This window comes from Anguilla anguilla, chromosome 1 (assembly GCF_013347855.1).
Source record: "Anguilla anguilla isolate fAngAng1 chromosome 1, fAngAng1.pri, whole genome shotgun sequence".
NCBI classification, from domain to species: Eukaryota; Metazoa; Chordata; class Actinopteri; order Anguilliformes; family Anguillidae; genus Anguilla; species Anguilla anguilla.
Genome location: NC_049201.1, coordinates 34,424,425 through 34,446,146, shown reverse-complemented (window position 1 = coordinate 34,446,146; position 21,722 = coordinate 34,424,425). Strand labels below are relative to the sequence as shown.

Here is a 21,722-nt window from a genome sequence, read left to right as displayed (position 1 = left end):
TATGCATGACCGAGTAATACCACAAGTAAAATCAATAAAAAGTTGTTATTTAATATGATAAAATGGGGTGTTTCAATCCTGCATGCAGATTGGCAGAAGGCACATTCTACAGTGATTTTAAATCTGACATAGTAACAGCCTTTTTGTAAAGTTTTTGCTGGTTTTTGCTACTCTGTAAAGACTCTTTGTGACAGTTTTCTGTGCAGTACAAATAAAATAGATTTGATTTAAACAGTGTCACTCCACCCACAACCATTACTTACAAATAATATTACAAAATACATAACATTATGTCATCAATTAATTGTTTCGATATGTTATAACTGTTTTTAAAAAATGATACGCCACTTGAGGCCATACTGCATTGTGAGTACAGTCTCGACTACAGGGGGTTGCCTGCACTCCGATCTGGGATCTGTGATCTGTACTCACAATACAGCAATGTCTTTCATCCCATATTGCTTAAATAAGCAGGCCACGGTCTTTATATTTCACTAGGAGAGATCTGGAGGAGTTTGGGGAGCTGCAGAGGCGGGCGATGGAGCACTCAAATATAGAGAGAGATGAGCGGGAAAAGCAGGACCAGGCCCAGAGGATGCACTACCTCCTCAGCACTCACCAGGTCTGAACAGCCATCGTCCCCAAGGCCATGTTCAGCACACCCACAGCACTCGCAAGTAGACCAAAGAAGCTCCTTCCACTTTCATTTTCATGACCACTCCCACTCAGAACACCCTGTAGCCTCTACAATTTATTTTATATTGTGTCTCCAATGATCTTCCATGCAATAGGTCAATCTGAATAAACCTGGCCTGCATTTCATAAACACAATTAAATTTGACACAAACAATTAAAGGGGAATTGTACTTTATAACACTTCTGCTTCTCATGACTGATATTGTCCTTCTAATGAATGTGTCGCCCTTCATTTTTCGATTAGTTATTTCATTTTAAATGTCTAACGTTGGAAACAGACCTATTTTATTTTTTAGCGCAAGTCCACATAGTAGTACGGTTTACGGTTTTTTCTTCTTCAATTTCGTTTCGCTGCAAATCGAGAGGAAGCGAAGCAAAACATTCCGTTAACTTAGCGTTGAAATCGAACAAACTAACGTCTGCTAGCTTTTCTTTGATGCAATATCGGTGTAATAATGAGATGCATTGTACCCGGTTGTTATAATGCCCCCATTAAACTTGACTTGAAAGCACATTTTCATAGTTTTCCACGCGATGCAACTTTGTGCCAGACATGACTGGATGTAATCAGACACCCCAACATAACAGACGAAGAAGTTCACAAACGAGGACTAAGGGTATGCAGTGACCACTTTGAAGGCACCGACTACCAAGGTGACCGTCTGAAGCCTGGAGCTGTACCCACCGTTTTTCCATCGTTGGTCGAACCGCTCGAAGTAGGTACTATGCGGGCTGGCTAACGCTATCGCGTCTGTCTTTGATTCATAGTATGTCTACCACCAGTTGCCGTTTGTCCTGGGAATAGCCTGTGGTTCCTCAATCTCGACCCAGTTCCTGACTCGCTCTCGTACGATCAGCCTGAAAATTAGCCAGCTCTTCTTCTGTATAGTCCGGCTCGAATCGATAGGGCACAACAGTCCCATGATCAAAAACAAAATCTCCTTCATCCTCAGACATTTTCGTTTTAGCTAGCTAGTAGTCATACAACACTATTTCTACGACCAACCTAATGTTATTGTCTGCAGGTACGCCCACATCAGAAGTCGCGCAATGATATGCATCCTCAAGTTCGACATAAAACTGCCTGGGTCTATTTCCTGCATTTGTAACAGCGTAAAATATTTACATAATGAAATAACTAATCGAAAAATGAAGGGCGACACATTATTAGAAGGACAATATCAGTCATGAGAAGCAGACGTGTTATAAAGTGCAATTCCCCTTTAAGTATTCTTTGTCACCCACAAACAGAGTTCACTGCAAAAAAGTTGAAAACGTTGCATGTATCCATGAAAGTTAAGGACAATGAATGAATAGTGGCCATTGTGAAATAATTGTCAAATAAAACCATTGGTGATTGTTCTTATTTGAATTATTTGGGCAGATTATCTTGCATTACAAGAATATAGCATTATTACATAAATAAAATAAAAAAAATACAGAAATACAGGACCACATGCTAACTTATACAAGAGAAGTATCTATAATTCATACCTGCGATCTGATTTGGAGCCACAGGCTCACACCATTCCGCTGCCTGCGTTTTTACTATCAGGAGGAGACAGATAAAGTAATATTATACCAAGGGCCGGAAGGACAGACTAAATTAATATTTCATGGTAGACCCAAACATTTTGAATGATCTTCTTATATTCTGGTTGTCTATGCTGATTCATATTTATAATCATGGAGAAGTAATTAGAAAAACTAATAAATTGACTGCCTAGTAATGCGTACGTCCCAAAATGTATAGTTTTAAGGGTTTCAGTTGACTGCGGCGGCAGTTCTGGCGGCCAGAAGGAAATGCATGACGGGTTTTGACAGCAGGGGGCAGCAGAGTGTAATTTTTCCTCATAAGGACAGCTTCCACCATTCTGCTTTGTACTTGACCTCACGCCGCGTTGCATTTCTGGGTGATTAGCAATCTTAAAATGAGCTTAGCTCTGTGATTTTAAGATAACATTAGTATTTGGGGAAAAATAAAGCTCTAATACCAGCTGATATTGGGCTGGTATCAGCATAGATGCCATTCAAATATTTTTATGGATCTGGTAACTCGGTTTTTTAAAAATTATTATAATAGTTTGCAACATAAAAAAGACCCTAATAGGGACGTCAAACACGTTTCGGCGATTTTTCAGTAGACAAACAGATTTCACAATGTCATAAATGCTACTCAAATAGCAACATATAAATACCTAACTTACCAGAAAATAACAGCTGTTTTCTTTAAGCAGTTTCTGCTTTTAAATATATGTTACTTTGGTTTTTGTATTGCTAGTCGTCTTCAGTCTTGCTACAAAAGCAAAAATCCAATAGACAAATGACAATAAAAGTAGTATGCTATATACTGTGCTTTAAACTGTAAATGATTATGTGTAGCCATTAATAATAAAAAGCTGAAGTGCAATGATCTATGTAAGTATGCTAAAAGCAGGTAACAGGATATCTGTAATATTGCTCATAGATGAATGGTGAGTAAAGTTTCTAACTTTCTCCATTTACAAACTGGAGCCTTGATTCATTCAGATTTTATTATTTGGTTTGACTTGCAGATACATTTAAATGTTTGCTTCTTCACAAACATAGATAGGTCAGCCAAAATTACTACCCCAAAACTGTGCTTGTGAGGAAAATGCTCTTGAATATGAGGGCAAGTCAAAGTTAAGGACCGATGTCGATTGAATCGAGTTCAGAATTAATCAGAAATGTTTCTAGGCCTAATCTGAAGTCAATATATGAAGCACAAATTGTCTGATAAAATTTATTGAGGAGCAAATTGAAGTCTTGGACTGGCTGCACTGTCAAACTTGAAGGCTGTCTTTGGCTGTTACAAAGGGGGGCAAGGATTAGACGTTTGCATTTCATCTCCGGGGTGGGTTAACAAGACAAAATTTCGAAGTGCATTCAGAATGCGGAACCGTGTCGGCTGACAAATGATCATGTTTCCCTTTAGTTCTCAGCCAGGAGTAATTGAATGTGGAATATCTTACTAAACGTTAGACTGTGACAGCATGTTAACACTGCCTATCTCCTAACAGCAGCAATGATTTGCTGAGTGGGATTTTTATAATTCCCCTGGCAATAGCATGTCCAGATAATTATGATGAAGTGTGCTGGTCAGTGTTGATTCAGCAGCCCTCATCTCCAGCAGATATTTCATTTCCTGGGTCTCCTTCATGCCTGTACAGTCATTACACCTTTCTTGCGACCTGGCAATATTACCCGCGTCCTTTCTGCTCACCGGTTCCCTGTTCTCACATCTGCCACGGGCTGGTGCTTGTCGAAGGAGCCCCAATTGTTAGGGCAGGAGGACATCACAGCCAGCTGTCTGGAGTCTGGAAATCAAGAAATAATAGGCCTTGGTTTTTGATGGTCAACAGATGTTTGGGTGTGTGTGCCTCTGTGTGTGAGTATAGGTGAGTTTAGATATATACACCCGCATTGAACAACCAGTATCTAGTAACACTGTGGTCAATGGCTACTCAAAAGTGTTGTCTTTTTGTACATTGAGCCAAAAGAGGTATCCTGTTGGAACATACAGTGTGAACTTTCATCCATCATAAACCCAGTAACCGTGAGCCATAAAGTTGCACCTACCTTGTAATATCATTGTGAGCTATAAGAGAATATATTAAGATAATAGTGGAAGATTTTATTTTGAAAGACTTACGCAACCAGTTTTCATTTGGTATGACATGTTTGGTTGCGCATTTTATTTACCAATGAATTTATTTCCAGAAAACCCAGCTGCCAGACTGTATGCTATACTTAAATGCAGTTTCCTGTCACCATGAGAAAAACCTTATGCTTTTGTAGCACTGCTGTGCATATGGTGGGGGACTGCACTTCCTTAGTCTGACCTTGTCACCAGGAAATGAATGGGTCTCTCACAGTTCATCCTTAATGGGAAAAATTCTGCTGGGCAGAAGTGCTTGCTCTGACATAGATTTAGATCTTTTGTTCAGGGGTCAATATCATTGCTCTTTTTTATGCCCACAACAAATTTAAAAATTGCAGCGTACCCCCCACTATGCCATAACCTATTGTCTTTTCTCTGGTGTATTAATAGAACTTGTCTGATGTGGTACAATAAAAAAAAATAAAAAAAACATTAAGTGATTAGCATATATAGTACTGCTGACAAGCTTTAACAAAGCTTTCCTTTCCTAATTAAAGTATGAAAGGGATGAATCTGGTTTGAATAATTATTTTTATTATTATTTCCAGCTGTAACAAATCATTACATTTTTGGAATATTGCTTTTCCATGATAGTCGATATTAAGAAAATTCACACATCCAAAAAACATTCTTTTCACTTGGATTAGCTTCTGTCAGCTGTAATTTGCTTGACTCTGCTGGTTCTATGAAATAGAAATGCGGTCTATATTTTGCAGTACTTGATACAGAACAAATGAATGTAATATAATGTAATAAAGCTTTTATGTATAGCTGACACTGCTTGTTGTTTAAAATATTCTGTCTGTAAAGTTGGAGCACTGATTGATATCCATAACGTGTGAAGTTCTCTTCAAAAGAAAAAGGTACTTTTTCTTAAATGAAATACTGATAAATACACCAAATATCACAGTGCTTCAAATTATTACAGATCCACTCTACATGGTCAGTTTATATGTTTATTCTGAAATATGTTTAATGCACAATTTTTATGGGATCCAAGCAGCGAAGCTGCTGTAACCATACTGTTTTTGTGCTGGTTTTTATTTTTTATTTTCTCCAGGGAAAATACTTATGTCTCTCAGACGTTATGGTGAGAACTCTTGGTTGACATGTTAGGGATCTGTTAAATTGCAATCTATTAGAGCATGGGGGCAATTGAGCAAGTGGTGGCACTGTAGAGCACATTCAACTTTGAAAATTGATAACTTTTGAAAGGTTTGGCTTAGAGACATGCAGCCAAGACTATTTTCCCACACTCGCAAGGAACAAATAATGTTATTGGGACAATAAAATGTACCTGGCTAGATTTTCCACTATTTAGAATTTTCTGGAAAACACGAAAATGCTTGTCTAATGAACCATACATCCAGTTGGTGTCAGATTTGGCGTGAACCATCTTTGTACTAGTCCCTAACGAAATTGTGAAGCAATAGTTGATGCATCAATAAATGGCTGAATGGTGAGCCAATCAAATAGATCCAGTTGGGCCTGTCTATTAAAATCAATGTAATTCCAAACTTGGTCTTTGGCCTTGAACAGCACAGATGCCAAATCGGGGCAATCCTTACCAATTTATAACTCCAGATGTGAACACCACAGAGACTTGCAAATGGCTTAAATGAAGCAAGATATTTGTACAATTTACAACACTAATGCAGATTAGTTTATATTCATCATTTTGGAAGAAATAAAGTGCCACAAATGCAATTGTTTTGACAAAAAAATCAAAAATGAATTTGCACAGTTTTAGTTTGCAGTGAAATACTGAGAGATTGCATATATACAGCAGGTTAAACTATACATGTGCTGGATCAAAAACTTCTTGACCACAAGTTCATAAAATCCAAAAATGAATTAAATGCTTTCTGTCCATTATAAAGCATATACATGAGCTCCTTACGAAGGTTTAAAATGAAACATTGCTATCAGATTTAAATAATGCAAAAATATTGTCACACAATGTGGTACAGTACCTAAATGTGTAATAATTAACTCTTGTATGTATTTCTATACTCTGTACTCTTGTGTGTTTTCTCGTATGGTGATGGGATGACATGAAAATAATTTTCAACCGTCCACCATGTTTTGGCAATGTTCCAACTCTCACGTCAAAACAGTTGTATGCTTCACAAAAACTATTACATTACTAACGCTTGCATTACACTGTGAAATATCCACATTATATAATACCACTAACCTATTTAAAGACACTCAATTTCAAAAATAACGTATATAACTGAAGTATTTTGAGCAGTAATACTTACATAGCAATGATGAAATCGTATCTATGTTCAGTAGATGGAGACAGAGACAGTAAATCAATGATACTGTTGTATTTGCTTCTGTTTTGCTCCAGAAAACGGTTTCAGCTAGGTCTATCAGCAAACATATGGCTTAACTATGCCCGGAAGTCCTCAATAATAATAGTATTTTCCAAGAAATTACGAATTGTTGACCACGTTTCGTTAGGTGCAGCATCCTTTACTGCTACCATAGAGTGAATGCGTAAGTGAATGCGACGATAAGAAAAATCTCGATTACGCTGACCTAAAAAATGCTATTCCAATAGCAAAATTAGGCATGTTATACATCGTTAGAAAGCGTATACTCTGACCTACTGAATAAATGAATTGTCAATCAAGCCAGACTGTACTAAAAAGGGCGACAACGCCGTAAACAACACGTGTGGTATTATGCGTAAAACCAACGGTAAGGTTGTATGTTTATTAAATATTTAGTCCCAGATATTGACTGTAGAATGACATGGTATCATTTTAAAAAACTTTTTCTCGTTTATTTCGTTATTCAGTGAGAAGCGTTTTCAGTGCTGTATTGGCATATGCTGTATGGGCTATTGTCGGGTTTATAATGGTGCTATGACAGAGTACGATTTTTTAGAGGTGAAAGAATATTTTTATGAATGCCAAGATAGACAATATTGTCCATTACGTCATGGGTGGGGGGTGTAGTTGTAGATGAGACTGCAGGGAGGGGGTGCGTGTTAAATGAGCGACCAGAGCGAAAATGGTGGCGCGTTTCTGTTTTAAACTCATACTTTGGTTGCAGTAGCACTGAATGTCTGAGTTCAGTAATCTCGGCACGCCGGCGTGCCGACCACTAGGGGCTTTGCGCTAAGAGGTTAAAGTCTCTTGGTCAAACACAGCAGCAGTTATGATTGTTTAATAATTGCAGTTTCAACTGACGATTATAGCACAAAATTTGGTATGGTGTTACTGGCTGACATCTTCTTGGAGTATGCTTCATAGGAATCAGCCAAGCGGTTAAGGAATAACTCTGAAAAGTAATAGATGAGTAAATATAATTCCAAATTGCGGCCAATTCAAGATGCCGCTGACCCAATTAGCACGTAACTATGTTCCTAATGAGGTTGTGTGAACATTTTAAGTGTTTTTCAAAAAATGCTAAATGGTGGACTTTATGGGTCCTTGAGGCAAATTTGTTCCCCATGTGGAGAGAGACCTGTACACCAAATTTTCTGACTCTAGGGAAAACTGGGCACAGGGGCTGGGCTCCTCATTGTCAAAAATTTGTAACGTGCACTACAGCGGCACCAGGTGTTCAATCTGTGCCATAATTTAAAGGATCCAAAAGTTCTCCCATTCAAACAAGCCTACCAAGTGGTGATTCTGGGCCATTCCAGGTCACAGTTATTTGAGGTCAAAGGAGTAAAAAAAATTAAAATAGGATTCCAGCAGCTTTGCTGCTGGTGAAAATGCTGAGTGGCTAGTGACCACAGTGGCTGGTGAGCCAAAAAGGTAATATCAAGCCCTGCTTATAATGCATAGCCTTGTCGCCAACACCTAGAACTGGCCCTTTCTGTTACCATGGATCCCTAAATGACCATAGACCATACATATTAGCCTGTCCGTTGCGATTACACAGGGATGTATGGCTTTGTAAATATGTCAAATGGATTTAATCGTATTTTGCTTTCTTGGTGTGCATTTTGTGTTTTTGTGTGGCTGTTGCAGTGTCCTGGTGTGTTCAACTCCCCATTCAGAGGACATCCTCATGAGATGGAGTTGAGAATGAGGTGCATTAGGCCTCTGCTCATCAAGGCTGTGCCCCGAAAAAAGCCAATCAATGGGGACCATAACCAATCCATCCCTGAGGCCTCCCTGGATCTCTGTGCCTCGCAGCCTCTACCTCCTATTCCCAGCAAGAAGCCACAGGTGAGACAGGAGAATGTAGAATGTTGCATTGGCACAGGGCAGGATTGAATCAACATTTTGGGCTTGGGATATATATAATTTTTTTTTTCAAAAAACAAATCTTATGAGTAAGAGAAATTTGTTTTCTTCTGTCAGAATTAAAACATTGCCTGGATGTTTATTATGGGCCGGTTTTAATTCCCCAATAAACCTGTAGTTTAGCAGCTTAAACATGCTATGATAGAAGAGAAATAATGACAACAATATTTTGAAGATTTATCAAACAAAATTAAATCAGGGAAAATCATACAATGTCAGTTACCCCAATCACAGCAGTAAAATGAAACAAAAGAAAAATTCTGTCTGTCATTAAGTCATAACAATGGCATGGCTTAACTGAACGGATTGAGTTCGATCAGTTACATAACTGGTTCCAAATCAGCATAGGTTTGATTTGTATTGCTTTCTCATAGGCTTTGCTAAGCAACAAAACAGTAAGTCTATGGCATGGCTGTCACATCTACATATAGAATGTAGGTAAAACTGGTTTCCACCTCACACATGATTAGTAACAGCCCAAAAAATGACGCAAAACATACAGAAAAGCTTTTATTATTATTAATAATAATAATAATAATAATAATAATAATAATAATAATCGTAAATTGTGCTCATTTATAATGCTATTCACATGCTTGCTTGGTAGGAAGCATGTAATAGATAACTAATATGCTAGCTAGCCCCAAGTTGACAGCTCGAGCCGAAAGCTTCAATGTACAAGACAAACTTTGCCACAACAACGAAGGCAGTGTCAGGGTTAAAGTCCAAGGTATTTCATGTCCCAGCAACATCCTCACAGAAACGCGTTGTTTTAGATTCATTAGTAGACGATACACGACAACTATGCCGAAAACGGAGTTTCGCAGCCCACCATTGTCGCTCTGGTCGTTCATTTAACATGCACCCCCACCCTGCAGTCACATCTACAAAACACCCCCACCCTTGACATAATGGACAATATTGTCTATCTTGGCATTCATAAAAATATTCTTTCACCACTAAAAAATCATATTCCATCATAGCAACAAGATGAACCCGACAATAGCCCTTAGATATGCCTATACAGCAGTGAAAACGCTGCTCACTGAATAACGAAATAAACGACAAAAAGTTTTTAATAATGATACCATGTCATTCTACAGTCAATATCTGGGACTAAATATTGAATAAATATACTATCTTACCATTGGTTTTATGTGTAGAGATGTCCCTTTTGAGACTGCATGGTCATATATTGTCTTGGACAATCCATTTGGGAAATATAGGCGCATTTGTGACGCCTGGCTATCTTCCAAAATAGCTGTGCGTAATACCACACCTGTTGTTTACTGCGTCGTCGCCATTTTTAGTACAGTCTGGCTTGATTGACAATTCATTTATTCAGTAGGTGAGAGTATAAGCTTTCTAACGATGTATAACATGTCTAATTCTGCTTTTGGAATAGCGTTTTATAGGTCAGCGTAACAGAAAATATTCTTAGCATCGCATTCACTTACGCCTTCACTCTGTGTTAGCAGAAAATATGCTGCACCTAACGAAACGTGGTCAACAATATCTCGTAATTTCTTGGAAAATACTATTATTATTGAAGACTTCTGGATATAGCTAAGCCATATGTTTGCTGATAGACCTAGCTGACATCATTTTCTGGAGCAAAATAGAAGCGAATAGAACAGTATCATTGATACTGGCTCTGTCACCATCTACTGAACATAGATGAGATTTCATCATTGCTATGTAAGTATTACTGCTCAAAATAGTTCGGTTATATATGTTATTTTTGAAATTGAGTATCTTTAAATAGGTTAGTGGTGTTATATAATGTGGATATTTCACACTGTAATGTAAGCGTTAGATGGTAGTGTAATAGTTTTTGTGAAGCATGCAACAGTGATGACGTGAGAGTTGGAACATTGCCAAAACGTGGTGGACGGTTGAAAATTGTTTTCATGTCCTCCCATTCCCATACAAGAAAACATATGAGAGTAAGTATAGAAATACACACGAGCTAATTATTACACATTTAGGTACTGTACCACATTGTGTGACAATATTTTAGCATCATTTGTTTAATCTGATAACAATGTTTCATCTTAAACCTTCCTAAGGGGCTCATGTATATACTATACTATAATGGACAAAAAGCATTTTATTCAATTTTGGAGAGATTTTGGATATGTTTCTGGACCCCTAGATATTTTAGACCACTGTACTGGCTGAAAGCTTGTATTTCCCACTTGAAAATTATTTAACAGTGATTTTCTTGAGTCAAAACAGTTGAATATGAATATGAACGTGAATATGTTGCGATTTACAGCAATGCATAATTTAGACATTTTGGATAGATTTGGAGACGCTGGGTACACTGCTTAGTTTTTGCTTCATACATCTATAGTAGTTCTACATATCCACCCTTAAATTTTATGAACTTGTGGTCAAGAAGTTTTTGATCTAGCACATGTATAGTTTAACCTGCTGTATATATGCAATCTCTCAGTATTTCATTGCAAACTTAAAAAGTGCAAATTCATTTTTGATTTTTTGTCAAAACAATTGCATTTGTGGCACTTTATTTCTTCCAAAATGATGAATATAAACTAATCTAAACTAAAACACTAATTAGTGTTGTAAATTGTACAAATGTCTTGCTTAATTTAAGCCATTTTTCAAGTCTCTGTGGTGTTCACATCTGGAGTTATAAAGCTTTAAATAGGGTACCCCCTAAATGGGCAAGGATTGGCAAGATTTGGCTTGTGCGCTAAGGGGTTAATCCATGAAATGCTACTTTATTGTCATGGTTTCGTATTCCTTTGTGCTATCCAGGCTACTCATTTCGAGAGCTATTCAGTAAACGAGCACGAGTATTCCGTTGATGCATGTGCAGCATTCTTCCTGCTACGGGGCTTATTGGTGGAGTCCTAATTACGGTCAATTAGTTCCATCTGGTGTCATTCTATATAACTCCCCGCAAAGAGCCGGTAAGGTGCTTAGTATTAAAGAAAAGAAAAGAAAAGACTTGGTAAGTTAGTATAGTTTAGAGCAAAGTTCGAGTTAGCTGTTATCAGTCAGCCTCCTTTGTTTTGCTCCTTTCTTACCTTACCTCAGAGTGAGGTTGAATTTTCTGTTAATTTATCTTGCTTCTTTTTGTTTGTTTATTTCCTTTCCCTGTCTCTCACGAGACCTAGTGGTTGAACACTCCCCCCGTTCAACTTAAAGAGCCCCTCTTATATTCTGAATATTTGTTTGCGTGCGGTCGTATCCTCCCTCCCCAAACCATTACATTTATATTATGATAAATACATCCAGGGGGTTGCTGTTGCTTTTGATAGCTTAGATGTCACATTTAGTTTTTACCGAACTACAATGGATGGTTAAACACATTGATCAAGTACTCTTTTTCCCTGAAGACTGTTTTACATTCCACACAATTTAAACATCTATTACAGGCATTTAGCAGACGCGAAAATGCTAAAATGCAGATGTTAAATACCTTGTTCAAAGGTACAACGGCAGTGTCCTACCCAGGAATTGAACCTATGACCTTTAGGTTACAGGACCAACTCCTTACGCATTATACTACCCTGCCACCCAAAGGTTAAAGACCAAAGACCAATGCCACAAGCTGCAAGTGGCAACTCTTTGCAAAACTCAAGGTTTGCAATATTCTAAAACTGACCTTCACATAAGCGATGAGATGAGACATTGCTTACAGTTACCATAGCAACGATTCTATCCTTTTCGTTTTGCAGTTACTTCCTTGTTAGTTGCAGTACTCATCTGGCAAATATCTACAGGTCAATATAGTAGTGATAGTGAGACGCTTACTGTAGCAGCAGTACTATTAATAAAAGCAAGCCTTTGTAAGAGCCGAACATCCAATGCTTGGAGTGCAGTGCCGAACATCCAGTACAAAACCCGGTACACGGAGTGTACGCACAGTTGTGCAAGGATCTGTATTTACCTCGTTGCTTGATTTCACCCATCTTTTCCCTGAGTAGCATGGTGTCACATTTGATTCGGGACAAGATTACTTGTATACCATGCATTCTTTAATTACAACAGTGATTTACACCACCCCCTATGCCCACATCTGGTCTCAACATCCCCCCTGTCCACACCACCGCCCTCTAATAAAAATTTTCTATGGGAAACACTGATGGGTTTTCAACAGCTGACTTGGACAGGAAACATTAGTTCCAGCTAATAATATTAAATATTATTAACCCCTTAAAATTACCCCCTTACAATTGTTATTAAAGGGGAATTCCACCATATAATTTGAACATTGAACTTTCCAATTCTATGAAATTTGACTTAGTAGCTGTCCTCCTGATTAAAATGAACTCTCAGTTCTCTACTTGTATTGAGTGCAGAGATAGCCCCATTCTAGTGCAGATGCTCCAGGTACCTGCTTTACTAAAGACTAGAATGGGTGGGCACGTACAGTCTATGGGTGGATGTCAGGCAATGCCATTGACAGGTTGAATACAATAATACTGAATACAAAAGAAAGGGCTGAGCATTACTACTTGGCTTGCAGAGAGGGTAATGTTACTCGCTAGCAAGCTAGTCACTAAAGAAAGAAAATATAGGTTTATGTGTTCAGTTCAGTTTACTTTTCTGCTTCTACTAAGTTCTAAAAAAAAGAAAATGTCACTTCAGTGACTGCATGGTTGCAGTGATTGCATGGGCTTAATGTAATTACAATTTGAATAGCTGCGACTTATGCAGTTGACTCATAGCAAGCAATTTCAGACGCAGTCACAACTTGTGCAATATTTGGTTGTCATAATAAATCCAGCAAAAACATGCATACATTTTTATAGTCGTAGGAGAGAATGGGGAAGAGGAGGCAATGGTGATAAGCCAGGCAAAAAGAAATGTATGGTTGACATTCGTTGAAGTCCCCTCATATCAAAGATAGATTGGCAACCTGTCCAGGTTGTATTCCTACCGCTCGCCCAATGCACGCTGGTATAGGCTCCAGTACCAAACGACCAGGATAAGCGGGTATAGATGGTGGATGGATGAATTGATGAACATCGTATCCCTTTAGCTTCGGGATCCTGGTGCGTAGTGGTTAGCAATGGTGGTGCTGAAATAATTTGGCAGGTGGCATGTCAGTGTAATCTGAGTATCCACATTAAAAAAAGTTGACCAAAGTTGACATTTTTCTTGCATATAGAGGATGGATGGTAATTTACAGTGAGCAGGGTTTTCCCTACCATAGAAAGGCTTAGGCGCAGCGCCTAAGTGTTTTTGCGGAGCGCCTTAAGCCGAATGAACGTGAAAAGGCATTTAGCTGACAGATCAGAATGAATGTAAAAACAACGGTGAGAGTTCTATGTGCTGACAAAAAAAAAAAAAAATGCAGAGGTGGCTTTATGGTTTTAAACACTCCGCGCTATGATGACATTATGAATAGAAGTGGGTGATTGACGAGCATTTTTATGTTTTTATGCATGGTAGGTTTGATCTAAATGCATTTACAGAATATAGCGTTTTTTTCCCAAAGATGGTATTTCTCGATATAAATGTGCCACCGTGTTAACACATTACTACGGTTGCGGGTCAGGCACTCTTCACGGTAAGAAATTTTAGGATAGCGCTTCCGATTTCACTTGTGTCGAAAGTGCTGCAACGGAAACAGCGATTGACTTACCCACTAGCCACATCTGTCCAAAATATAAACAAGTAAGATAGTTTTCACGGTCGGGAAAAATTTTATGACCACGTTAGCCAGCTAAGCTAGTTAGTTGACGTTACATAAAGATACCTCGACTGAACTAATGTTAGTATCTAACCTGGCTTGGTAGCTGAAAAACTTAGGCTATGTTCACACATAACATCTTTTTCTGATGAAAACCGCTGGTCAAAGCGTCTTTTCATATAAAAAAAAAAAACGCTGTTCCAAAATATAGTTGAGAGCGCCTAAGCCCTCTGAAAACCTAGGAAAAACCCTGGTGAGAGAATTGAGTAGCATTGCTTTGGAATACATCTTATTTAATTTCGGTGAGGCAAGATAGCCTATATTGTTTGTAGTACCGTAACTTGGCGTCATTTTGATATCAATACTTTTAATGGCAGGCCTGGATTATGGCAGTTTGAATGAATGAGTTATAGACGGTGTATGTCTTGTATGTGTGAGTAACTTGGCGTTTTTGTATGTTGAAAACGTGTTTTTTGAGATATAATTTCTTTTTGCAAAGCATTTTATTATGAGAGTGAGAAATGCGAAGTGACCCTGTATGAAACGGTTGTGGATTATGGCTATCGTTGTGTGAATTTGTATACAGTCTGATGAGCGTGTACCGTTCAGCAGTTTCGGTTTGCTATATATGTAAAACAGTGGCTGTGACAAAGGGTGCGGTGGTGTAAGTGTAAGCGCATTAGAAACGCAGGCGAAATATGGCCAGTGTATGTACTCATGGATTTGACGGCCATCCAAAGAGCCTTGATTGACAAAAGAATCAGCAAGCCCGTAGAATTAGAGCTCCCTAGGTCGCAACTTGTGTACCCTTCTGTCCTGCTCCGTTGTCTGTTATTTTGTGGAGATGCACTTCTAGTGTTTGTAAGGTTTATAAGGCATTTTGATATGCTTATCTGCAGATAGGAATCCTCTTTGCTGTTTTGCTAAGCTAGAACCGGAAAACTTGATAGTGGAGAATAGGAGCAAGCGCATATGTCCCAGCAGGCTTTGCATATGAGAAAATAACAACAGTGTGAGATAAATTAGGAGAAATTATGAAATTACGTAGTTGAAACAATATGTTTTTAGCAGAATGGGCATGTAGGTGAAGGTTGACATGATCACAGACTATAGGGAGAAGTAAATTAAGTGACCATGAGCGAGCTTAGTTTCCTTATCGAACTGTATATATAACAGTCTGTATAAAGCATCAGTCATTAAAGTGGAGGGTTAAGTAATGTGTGAAATCTATTGCACTGATGTGCTGTTCTCATGTTCAGTAGTAGTAGTTGTAATGATGAGTGAGTCATGATTTTAAATGTGATGTTTTAATGGGGAGTTGCAGAACGTACATACGTAGTAATTGTTTGTATGTGGCTAGCTAGAGAACAGGGCGAGGTAACATGAATGTAGAAACGTGGCGTTTGCTGATAAGGTTTTGTACGGGAGCCAAGTGAAGAAATATAGTTAGTAGAAATGGCACAGTGGTGAACTGGTGTAACTTGTTAAGAAAAGGAATACATTTGCCGTCATGAAATGCATATGGGTGGCCGTGAGTGAGTTTTGGTAAAGCAAATATAAGCGTAAGAAAACATTAGTGTAAAAGAGGAAATTATCAGCCTGAGGGCGAGGCAGGATTCAATCCTTCAACCGGAGGTTTACCAGTCTGTGACTTTGTTAGTGCAGTACCATGACATAGCTATGCAATGCGTGAAATATCATTAGCAAACCTGTCCGTGGTTTTAAAGAAGAACACAGGCCAGTAAGCACAGAAGAGCTCCCGTTGAATCCATATGGCTTTGTAATATTGTAGCCGGTTAATAACTGAACGTGCAGACGGTAAGTCATAATGCAGTGTATACGTTCGGTGAACGGCGGGTAGACATAGTGCAAAAGCAATAATTGAGAAGTAGTAGACAATTATTAGTAAGGGCAAAAGGAGGTTAAAGAAACATGTTTTTAGCTGGGCTTGAACCTAGGACCCCATGTTTCCAAGACTGTAACCTTGCCCATTAGGCCACAGGCAGACCTGCTGTTTAACCCTCTGGGGTCTGAGGGTAAAATGAGGCACACTGGTGATTGTGCCGTGCTCTGACATTTGTGTAAATTGCATCAACTTCATATGCAGTGATTCCAAAGTATTTCATAGCTCTGTTTTCAGCACAAACTCTACAGCTACAATAATATGGCAGCAGTAAGTAGGTCATAATCATATGTGGATTGTAAACTGCTCTAAAAACACAAACTGTAAACAGTAGTTTTGAACCTGCACAGGAATCTTGTAATAAAACACACTAAACAATTGTAACTAAGACTTTTGGTCACTGAAATGTGTTCAACAAGGTCTTGGCTATCAAAAGATGACAAAATATTTTAGCAAATCCAATGAGAAATATAAAATACATTGCTAAAGGTTAGTGTTGTGACTACTATGTTTCAACACCAGGTGAGAATGGGAGGGCAAATAGCCTTTCTGTAATGAATATGCATTGGGTAGGAGGACCTGCCAGCTAAGTAGGCTATTCACACCTGGCCGCATGCCTCCCCACCACTAAGACAAAGACTCAGTGAGCCATTTAGAAGACAGAAACAAAGACATCTTTTGATTTTAGAACATTTATTGAAGCAAACTGTACGCATGGAAGATGAGATGAGACTGGTGTACTCTTGCAACGCTTGCGTGGCCTCTTAGCTAGTGGTGAACTAGGCCGTGTTTCCTGATCAGCATCTCTGTAAATATGATAAAAACAAAATTGTTAAGAAATGTGACATCAAATCAAACTTTATTTATATAGCACATTTCCTTCAACAGGTGAAAATTAAATGTGCTTTACAAAAAAGGGGCAAACCACTAACTAATGAAAACAAAACTTAGGAAATGTGACATGGTTACATCATATACAAACAAAGAACCAAACAAACACAATCAGACGCGGAGAGAGAGCCTATAATTTTGAGAAGCAATGGTTAGAATCGTTCGCAGTGTGGGAATTTACAAGCATGCATATTACTGAATATCCCTACAAACACACAGAGAATGTAATACAGCACACATTTACAAATAATGCAAGCTATTAACGAAACAACATTAGCTAAACTAAATAAATATTGATATTCCAGCTCAACTACACGCAACTCATCAATAACAATGCCTCAATCTGAAGTAGGCTAGGTCTGTTTAGCTAAGTGGTTATTACAGTATGCTAATATCGATTGTGCAAGGACATCAGTTTTAGAATCCTAGCCACGCCACTACATGCCAGGCATGGGCTATTTATTACCAATATGATCGAAAAAAAGAGAGAGAGCCCAGCCTATAATTCTGAGATGCAATAGTTTGAATCGTTCGTAGTGTGGGAATTTACAAACGCGCATATTGCTGAATATTCCTACAAACACAGAGATACGTTGCAATACAGTACACATTTACCAATATGATCATAAGAAATATACTTACTCATGAAGTTGATCCTCACCTGGATCAGTTCGCTGTTCGAAATGACACCGCTCTTCATCAATGTCGGCTTCCGGACGGACCATTTTCCAAAATTAAACGAAATGTTTACCTCAAAAGAAGTGAATTAGGCTACACTTTGACATTCTATCCTGCTTTCGCAGGCTTGGCGTTTCTCACATGGATCTCGCATCGCCCCTCCCCTACTCTCCTTCTATGGAGAGTAGTTATAATGTCGTTAACATGTGAATGCGATTTGGGCGGACTTCCCGCTGAGCGAAATTCACATAGTAAGGATTAAGGATTAACGAAGCATACATGGTTTAATTAATCAAATTTAGAACTTTTAAAACAATTCATATTATTTGTCAATGGGCGCATTGGAAAGTCGCGATTCTAAGGTTTCTGTCAATGATTTTGTTGCGTCTGTATGATAACAACTCGTGAAGTTAATCATCCAAATGGAAACGAAAGTTCATTTAATCTTGCCGAGCTCCGCCGGCGGAGCTCTCGACCCCAGAGGGTTAAACTGGAGATGTTTCAGAGTAAAAAGGTATGGGTATTTTGCGTGTGTATGCAAGTTTTTGATTGGGTCGTGTAGGTGAAGATTTGGCTGGTGTCGGTAAAATGTCCAATGGGGAGTCATGTTGTTAGTGGGATAGGCGGCAGGAAAAGTAAGAATGAGAAGAAGAAGTAGAAGGAGAAGAAGGAGAAAATGCAAAATCCCCTTAGTTTTGGGCTGTATTGTGTGGACATGTGAAGTTGTTTATGAAATCTCTGTTGAAATGGGGTCAGAATGTTCAGAATTTAAAGTTTTTAAGGGCTGAGTATCTGTGGCTGTTGTGGTTATTTCTGTGGGGAACCCTGAAAAGTGCCAAACTCTTGGTGCTGTATAGGTATGGGGCATGCCCCCGCCAAGGCGTAACTTGGTGGGATGGCATACCTGCTATCCCAATTATCCGTACCGGATACTCGTTTCATCCGAGTATTCGGCTCAACCCTAGTAGCTATCTATGCTATTCAGGCAACCCAAAATGAAATTGCACACTCCAGTTCCAAATACAGTTAATAATGTTTATTTGACCTACGTTTCACCCATAACTTCATGTGGGTCCCATACAAGCAAAAACGGTAGTGTCTGCATCAACTGTTGTTAGCCCATGGTTGTAAATACAAATTATAGCTATGTTCATTGTTTACGTTCATTAGATTTACGTTATGTGTTTTATATCTGTGAATGAGGCATGATGTGCTCCACTCTCCGTACTTTACTTTTCAACACTCTTGTACTCTGTACAGTACTCAGATGACAGACAGCGCACAATGCATGTGTTTGGAGGGAGAGCTAGAGGAGTGGAACTTTTTTTTCAGAATCTATAGTTCTCTCACTCATTTCTCCAAACTTACGTACTGCACCTTTAATTTTCTTACAGCTTCTTACAAAAGTGGGGAACAAATAAAGACCAAGAATGGACCTAGTTGGCTACAGTAAATATACGTTTATACAGTTATATATGTCTGCCAAAGGTGTTCGTAAGTACTAACAGACTTTGCACAAATAAATAAAAATTAGCAGGAAGTCACTTAGTACCATACTGATGTTGCATGCAAGCATGCAGCAGGAAAAAATAGTGACAATTACTTGTGATTCATAGTTTTACTTGGCTATCACATTTTTTTTAGTTTTCATTAGTCTGTAATATCCCAAAAAAGGAAAAGTGGAAATGAGTCTACTTATAATGGATATATTGTGTTCACAAATGAAATTATCACCATGAAAAGGATGATTGTTTTAATTATTAATGTGGTATGAGGAGTAACTGCAGATGCTGGATGCTAGACAAGTGCAAAGGAAATGCCAAAGAAATAGGCTAAGAGACCTCAGTTAAGCTCATGACACAAACAATAGTTTTTGGCCTGTTTATGTTAGAAATCTCTGGGTCTGATTTCTTAACCTCTCTCTGTGATAATGTTGAGGTATAAAGATGCTCAGATAACTAGTGAAATGCATGTCTGAAGTAATACTATTTCACTGAATTCTTTAACATATCGCTCTCAGCAAGGGAATACGATGGTTTTCAAAACATCTTTTGATGAAGAATTCTTTAAGCGTCTCTGTATCGGACATCTTATCTTGTCCAGCTGTGAAAAACATTTGACGATATGTATTTGCCATTTGTGTTATTTACGGTCCATGACTTTTATGGTAACTGGTTCCTATTATTGGTTTCTATTAATGTAAAACATAAGTGAGCAGAAATGAGGCGTGAATCATTTCTTTTTATTAGTGCAAGTTTCTTCACCCTGGGCTGGCAGATGCACCAGCTGTGTCTTGTTAGCAGGAATTCATTAAAACAGGAGATCTTTCTGACAATGTGCCATGGATGGTAATGCATTATTTATTTAGAAATTACACTAAAAAGCCTGGGCTAACTCAGTCCCATTTTTAATGCTCTGTTTTTCACAATCCCGCAAAGGCGTTTCCTAAGGCTCACCTGCTTTTTTGATTAGCCAGCTTTAACAGCATTAATTGAAAACAACAATGTCTGAAGGTTGGCCACAAAAGCTAAACTCTTAAGAATATAAAAGCTATTTTATAGTCAAGGAATTCACAGTAAATTAAAACTGTATTAGCACAGTAAATCACAGTAAATTAAAACAGCAATACTGGATTAAACAATAACCTAGGGTGAGGTGGGAGGGCTTATAAAGCATTATTCCTAGACAGAGGGTCTGCCAGTCATTAATCATGTAAAGGGACATACAGGCCCAAACAGGTCTGATTACTGCAATAAGCAACAATTGGCCAGGTTATAGATCAGCCTGTGCTTGCTAAAAGTAAGCCATCCACTGTCCTTGGTTCTTAAGTTCTCTCAGGCTTTGAGGGACAGCATGACCATCTGACGGCACTCAAGCAGGAGTAGCCGCTCCTTCCTCACCCTCCCTGCTTTGTATTTGTCTAAGATCAAAATATTTCATTCAAATATTAATGAAAGCATGGATTAAGTAAGCAATGTGTCCATATAACTCTACATTTACACTTACAGATATAATATGCAAATATGTAGACATGTAGTTAGTTATTAATACTGACACACTGCAAGTTAAATTTTCCTTCTAGTGATAGTGCCAGACATTGAATAAATACACGTCATTCCACTTGTAACACTTCAGCCACCCTGCCTCTTTGGAATACAAAGTAAGCTAGCATGCCTTTCGCCATGCTTCGGTGTCGTTAGGAAGTGGAAATGCTTGTTCTGGAGTTGAAACGGATAAATTAAGCAATAACTCCTGAATGGGGAAGTTCACGCCTGGAGAGAGTGAGGACTGCAGGGTGCAGAATTGTACACCAACTTCTCTTGCTGTTCAAAATGTCCTCAGAAAATTTAGCACTGAAGCCAAAAATAAAAAATAAAATAAAAAATCTATACTACACTATACAATACATATACACTGTGGCTGTCTGTGATGGCAGCATCTCAACATGCCGTAAATATATTTACTTTTGTTATTATGCACTTACAGTAGATGGCAAGAATATTTTCCCCAAAATTCTGGCAAGAACAATGGTAAGTTTTTGTCCTTTAGAAAGTTTGGTGGTGGAGCTGAAGCACTGGGAGGAGCCAGGGGCAAAAGTGGTCAGGCAGTGGCTGGCAAAGTCAGAAAAGCAGGCCATTTTAATATGAACTCTGGAGAAGTTCAGTAGACAGTAAATCAGTGACAGTTCTATCCGCTTCTGTTTTGCTCAAGAAAACGATGTCAGATAGGTCTATCAGCAAACATATGGCTTAGCTATGCCCAGAAGTCCTCAATAATAATAGTATTTTCCAAGAAATTACGAAAAACCTTTTCGTTAGGTGCAGCGTCTTTTAGGCTACTGCCACCACAGAGTGAATGCCAAGTGAATGCGATGATAAGAAAAAATGAGGTTACGCTGACCTAAAAAACGGTATTCCAAAAGCAAAATTA

The 21,722-nt window shown here is 38.5% G+C and overlaps 1 protein-coding gene across 7 annotated transcripts in view; it reads left to right on the top strand.

Moving 5' to 3' along the window:
* Positions 1-21,722, top strand: part of spata17 (spermatogenesis associated 17) — a 155,226-nt gene that overhangs the window by 42,445 nt on the left and 91,059 nt on the right. For 6 of the 7 annotated variants that reach the window (XM_035412993.1, XM_035412969.1, XM_035412958.1 and 3 more), the window contains 2 exons: positions 499-622; positions 8,371-8,571. In XM_035412993.1, the coding sequence (XP_035268884.1) occupies positions 499-622; positions 8,371-8,571 (325 nt within the window). The remainder of the gene's footprint in view (positions 1-498; positions 623-8,370; positions 8,572-21,722) is intronic. The other variant, XM_035413012.1, reaches the window with a different exon arrangement.